Source organism: Eucalyptus grandis, chromosome 1, assembly GCF_016545825.1.
Source record: "Eucalyptus grandis isolate ANBG69807.140 chromosome 1, ASM1654582v1, whole genome shotgun sequence".
NCBI classification, from domain to species: domain Eukaryota; kingdom Viridiplantae; phylum Streptophyta; class Magnoliopsida; order Myrtales; family Myrtaceae; genus Eucalyptus; species Eucalyptus grandis.
The window spans coordinates 43,147,364-43,153,691 of NC_052612.1; the positions used below are offsets into that span (position 1 = coordinate 43,147,364).

The following is a 6,328-nucleotide window of genomic DNA, read 5'->3' on the forward strand; positions in this document are numbered from 1 at the left end:
GCCGCATGCTACCCCAACCGAATGTCAAATCTTCCTTCATATTTCTAAATAATCACGTATATATTCAAAACAGTTATTTTATATAGCAAAGTGCAATTTATATATACTTCTTTATATATACATTTAAAGTGTATAGATATATATATATATATATATATATATATATTTTTTTTTTTTTTTTATCAAAATCAAAGGTGACAGGAACATTTTTTTTTTTTCGCTAATTACTATGTTTGCTGCTGCCGGGCCCTCGAAAATAAACCAGTGTCGCGGAAGATCGACGATTCGCAGTCAACCATTTTATGAACACCTTGATTCGTCGCCGGAGAAATTGTCGCCACCTTCTCAATGTCAGACCTCTTTCGGTCATCGCCAATGCGAAATCAGATTTACCATCCTTCGGGCGCCGTAATGTCGACAAGGTGGCAATTTTGCACGACGGCTTGCGTTCCTGTGCAAGAACGGGTTCGGTCATGGAGGCCAGCGCCTGCCACGCGCACGTCGTCCGTCTGGGGTTGGAATCCGACGTCTTGGTCTCGAACATGGTCGTCAATGCGTACTCGAAATGCGGGGTCACGAGTCTTGCCCGGAAGGTGTTTGAGGAAATGCCTCACAGGAACTTGGTTTCTTGGAATACCATGATCAGCTCTCACTCCCGGAACGGGGAAGAGCAAGAAGCTCTCTATCTTTTCACGCGGATGCAGAGGGAAGGCACGCGGTTTGGCGAATTTACTGTTTCTAGCGTTCTTTGTGCTTGCGCTGCTAAGTTGGCTGTGCTCGAGTGTAAACAGCTCCATGCTTTTGCCACGAAGAGTGCTGTGGATTCTAACGTTTTTGTCGCGACGGCACTGCTTGATGTTTACGCAAAATGTGGGTTGATAGGGGATGCAAGTTTGGTTTTCGAGTTTATGCAAGAGAGGAGCGATGTAACATGGAGTTCAATGATGGCGGGATATGTGCAAAACGACATGTGTGAGGAAGCCTTGTCGCTGTTTTGCAGGGCTCAGGTGGTGGGGCTAAAATATGACCACTATATGGTTTCTTCTGCAATTTCTGCTTGTGCAGGTCTGGCGGCTCTTATTGAAGGAAAACAGTTCCATGCCGTTATATGTAAATCTGGGTTTGGTTCCAATATTTTTGTGTGCTCCTCTCTCATTGACATGTATGCTAAATGTGGCACTGTTAGAGAGGCTTCTCTTGTGTTTTCAGGTGCAGAAGAGAAGAGTGTTGCTTTGATGAATGCAATGATATCGGGTTTTGCGAAACATGCACGGTCCTTGGAAGCAATGATTTTATATGAGAAGATGCAGCAGATGGGTATATATCCAAATGAAGTGACATATGTTTCTATGTTATCTGCTTGCAGTCACACGGGTTTGGTTGAAAATGGAAGGAAGTACTTTGATTTAATGACCAGAGATCATAACGTCTTTCCAAATGTCCTTCATTATTCATGCATGGTTGACATTCTTGGTCGGGCTGGGTTGGTTGATGAAGCATATGATTTGATAATTCGGATGCCCTTTGATGCCACTCCATCGATTTGGGGATCACTGTTGGCCTCTTGCAGGATCAGTGGAAATCTGGGCATTGCTGAGGTTGCAGCCAAGAAATTATTTGAGCTCGAGCCTCATAATGCTGGAAATCATATCTTGCTATCAAATACATACGCAGTGAATAAGATGTGGGATGGAGTTTCTACAGCTAGGAAACTCCTAAAAGATAGTGAAGTGAAGAAAGAGAAGGGTAAGAGTTGGATTGAAATCAAGGATAAGGTCCATTCTTTTGTGGTTGGGGACAGAATACATCCCAAGATCGCTGATGTTTATCTGAAGTTGGACGGTTTGTTTAATGAGGTGGAGAGATGGGGTTATAGAGCTGAAACTGAACACGACCTTCATGACTTGGAGGTGATAAAAAAACAAGAGCTTTTAAGGCATCACAGTGAGAAGCTAGCTCTTGCTTTTGGCTTGTTGTGCTTACCTCCAAGTGCACCAATTAGAATTATGAAGAATCTCAGAATTTGTGTAGATTGTCATTCCTTTATGAAGATTGCGTCAGGCGTCACAAACAGAGAAATCATCGTGAGAGATACAAACAGATTTCACCACTTTAGTGATGGATGTTGTTCTTGTGCAGATTTTTGGTGAAAATACTAGTAAGTTCATTTTTATTTGGTGTTAGTGCTCTTTATCTTGTGCCGGGGGTTCCTTTGGCCTTTTGGTTGTGGCCTATTATTGTCAAAGTTTTTCACCAGTGATAGATGTTTCTCCAAGATCTCAATTTATTGTATGCTCACACAGATGAGATTCCTAGATACACTTTGCCCATGAATAAACTCAGATTTTTTTGCAGATGAGCTCAGAACTCTCCAATTTGGTGGAAGGGCCTTTTATCAGGGAAAAGGAGTAACTTGGACTTTGGGTGCCTACTCTGGTGGAAAAGCTAGCATTGCATTATAATACTTCTTAAGGTGTTACAGCAAACTGTATTTGCTAGCTTCTTCATCCTTTTCCTCCGGTGCTTATAATAACCACAATACGTGCTCTTCCCTCCCCCCCAAACCCTTATTTGATAGTACAATGTATTCATCATCGATTAAGTTGGACATACATATTAAACAGTAGACTATTAGCATGATACGATGGGCAGCAATCTTTCAGATCAATCAATATTTGGAGCTGCAATATGTTTTTCATTGACTTTTTCTTGTTAAAAGAACCCCATATCACTGGAGTTGATCAGTACTGGGAGCTGTAGAACATCTTTTATGTGATCCCGATCCAGATGAGAAGTTCTGTGTAGTTCATTGTCTCAATGACGTCACATTTACAAAAGATGATTGTCCTTAATAGGGGATTTAAAGAATGACGGTCCACATCCTCTTCCCCATAGTTTAATACGTCGATTAGCCAATGTTGTGTTGCCTTGAGGATTACTTGGTTTAAGACCTCTGGAGGTATAGAAAAGTCATTTGAGTGCCTTTTGTGATAATATAAAGAGGTTATGTGGGCGTTGGTCTTTCCATCTCACTGGAAAAGAGTTTTCCAAAATATATATTAATGTTCTTTTTGTGTTGAGACCACCATTGTTCACCATTTAAGCTTGACGTGATTTCGTATAGCAATCTTCAAAAGTTTCATTTTTGCTCTCTATACTGCATTTGGTCCTCTGAATGTTTCCTCATACTATCGACAAATATTAGCCTTGTCTCACTTAGTTTGCTCTGAGTATGTATTTATCATTCTAGTAGATTTCTTTGTACCTGGGAATATTACGATGAAATTGAATTTTTTAGGTATTGGGGACAAAGAAATTAACTAGAAAATACCAGTGTGTATTGAGCTTGAATACAGTCCCGGTTGAAGGAGCGTACTGCCTTTATAGTTGTAGGAATGATGTGAAATGGATATATATCAGGAAAAGTAATAGGTGTGGCTTTTAGATAGTCTGGTCATATTGTAACTTTGAGTTGATCTAGGGAGTAGATGTAATCAAGGGCTGGAGATGCATGTTAGAAGGGGCACAGTCATGATTTAGAAGGATTTGAAAGGAGACAATAGGGGTAGGTGTGGAGTGTTTAGAGCTCCCAGGTTAGGTGATATATGATCAAACTCAACGGCATAGTAAGATTCATATAGCTAGCCTCTTTTAGTGGGATATGGCTTTCTCGTTGCTACCGTCTTTGTTGCATTGTTTATCGTAAATTTTTTGTTCCTAGAGTCTGTTCCGTTACCTGCCTAATTTTTCCAGTATATACTCCTTTTAGTCAATTGAAAACGGAGTGCAATTTACTTATCCAACCACATTACAAATGTAAATTGTAGTGCAACCTTAGTTCCACTTACAATTAAAAGCCTCATTTTGTTGGGTCTTTAGAAGGTAAATGCAGCATGCGACCATATTTACAAAAATATTTGTTTCCTTGCGCATTTTTCCTCTCTTCACTATTATAATACTTACTAAATTCTTTCGGCACTGTCTACATTAACTACATCGGCAAACATCCTCCTGAAACAATTCGAAGTGTTTTGAGATGGTTTTGTTTTCTGTTTATTTAAAGTCACTGTTATTTGAGTTTCATTGTTAAGGTATCACTTTAAGTTTACCACGATTTTTCTAGTTGTGCTTACATTTGTGAAAGGTATATTGCTTTTACAGTCATGTCCATCTATCGCGTTGCAATTACGTGAAAACAATCTAAGGTAGAATAATGATTTCTAGATCCTCATTAATGAACTTGTCACCTTTACATTCAATTTTATTCTATTACTTGGCATAATTATTCAGGGGAAAAAACTGCAATTGTTGGTGTGCTTGGTTGTCTCGTGCACTGTGTGGATGAGCTCAAGCCGACTCTCAGATTAAATAAGCCGTGTTCAGGTAAATTTTTGTAATATAATATAAGATCGATTCTGCCTCTTTCAATGGAAGGGAATCCTCATTTCTCCACTTTGGTTCCTCCCACCATGTCTTATGTGTGTAAGCCCCGCTTTATCGGCAGTACCTCTAGGGAAAGCATTCATGTCAACAATCAATTTGACAACAGCAGGGGATTTTTTCGAAGGTTGATTCATGCGAATCTTGATCTTTATCAGCCATTATCTGATTTGACATTGATTTTGGCTAATGATCCTTTACAAATCCATCGTCCTTGGGTAGAGAGTCCCGTGCTCAAGGTAGACAGTGCCTTTTCTCCTGGAATGGATATAGATTTGAATTTTTCAAGCTATGAGACATGTTGATTTTCTTTTCCTCTTATTTTTGTGGTTTGTATTATCCGTGAAAGACCATGTTCATGTATAATTATCTTTCCTTGTAGATTGGATTGGTACAACTTTTGGAGGACACAATTAAGAGAGGCTTTACAGAATTGGGGGAAAATGAGAAATCTGTTGGCGTAGACTTAACCCTTAGGCTATCGCTCCCCCAAGTGGGTGATGAAGCAGATCAAGTTGCACCTCAGTTAGGGTCATCTTCAGGCACGCATTTGGATCTTAAGTCAAAGAAAGTTCATGCTGATGGTGGTAAGCCTAGAGAGCTTTCATCAATTGTGATGGGATGCACAAATTGCTGGATGTATGTGATGGTCAGCGAAATAAATCCAACATGCCCAAATTGTAACAGTTTCATCTTGCTTGACAAGTTTCGCGGGGACCAGCTAAGAGCATGAGGAAGATGTAGCCTCATTCATCTTCCTTAATTTCAAGTCAAGGAAGCTCTTGGTGCCAGACAACCAGCCTACTTCCTTTGGTGTTGCTTGTTCAACATTATCATCCTTTACTTGTCATTGTTGTTCTTTGTCCTTATGTGAACTGTTGCGTACATTTTGTTATGCGTTTCCTTTGTGTGGTTGAATCCCCTAATAATACAATATGTGGTTTATTTTGAAGTGAGTACAATAGTTTGGTTACTACTTTGAACTACCAATGTTTCTACCCGTAAGCATTTCATAAGAACTGATTGAGAGATCCTGTTCCAATAGCTGTGTGGACTGTGCCAGAAGTGGCATCGACTGCGCTGTTCAGTTAAGCCTTGAACTCAGTTCGAATGGGGAGATTTTGAATTACTTTTTCACCACTCAACTGGAGCCCATGATTTCTCTGTTAAGTGATGCACTATCTTTTTCCGATTAATGTCTCACAGTTTAGTGTGCCTCTCATTTCTTGATATCCTCTTCAGGGATCTATTGTTAAATTTTAGGACAGATGGTTCATTAATTCTTCACAACGCTAATCCGTCTCCCTCATTTTGTTCTATATCATTACGTTGTTTTGATATGTTAAGAGTTAATGGTAAGCAGAGGCTATCATTTAGTCTCAGCTCATTCCCTTTTAAAAGATTCAAGATGTGTACCATAGCGTTTAGAAAACTGATCGTCTATCAGAAGAGAATGAATCATTAAGTGTTCAGCATGATGACTAATTTGGAGAGAATCCCCTTTCCCTCTACCCTTATTAACGAACGTATCTAGTCCTTGGTAGATGCTAGATTACTAGAATCATTTCCTGCTGAGTCAATTATGTGATGGTCATTAAGTGTTCAGCATGATGACTAATTTGGAGAGAATCCCCTTTCCCTCTCCCCTTATTAACGAAAGTATCTAGTCCTTGGTAGATGCTAGATTACTAGAATCATTTCCTGCTGAGTCAATTATGTGATGGTCCTCACTTGAACATTTTATTCTGATAAACTTTTAAACTACTTCAGTTTTCTGTTTTTAGTGGGGGTGATTTATTACAGTTAATTTGTCCGTATCTGTTTATCTGACAGTTCTACTTGGTTTTATGCCCTGTTGCTTTTCCTTTGATGTTTGAGGATCTGAACT

General features: G+C 39.5%; 1 protein-coding gene across 6 annotated transcripts; it reads left to right on the forward strand.

The window, feature by feature from the left end:
• The first annotated feature begins 204 nt into the window (after positions 1 to 204).
• LOC104421145 (pentatricopeptide repeat-containing protein At5g04780, mitochondrial) lies at positions 205 to 5,396 on the forward strand. Of its 6 annotated transcripts, none has more exons than XM_039316880.1 (5): positions 205 to 2,158; positions 2,356 to 2,473; positions 4,291 to 4,383; positions 4,488 to 4,679; positions 4,823 to 5,396. In XM_039316880.1, the coding sequence occupies exon 1, from the start codon at positions 303 to 305 to the stop codon at positions 2,148 to 2,150; it is 1,848 nt and encodes a 615-aa protein (XP_039172814.1). In that variant the 5' UTR covers positions 205 to 302; the 3' UTR covers positions 2,151 to 2,158; positions 2,356 to 2,473; positions 4,291 to 4,383; positions 4,488 to 4,679; positions 4,823 to 5,396. The 6 variants fall into 6 exon arrangements, with proteins under 6 accessions (XP_039172814.1, XP_039172849.1, XP_039172978.1 ...); XM_039316915.1 differs by having other exon boundaries at positions 4,505 to 4,679; XM_039317044.1 differs by lacking the exon at positions 4,488 to 4,679 and having other exon boundaries at positions 4,823 to 5,027; positions 5,128 to 5,396.
• The last annotated feature ends 932 nt before the right edge of the window (positions 5,397 to 6,328 follow it).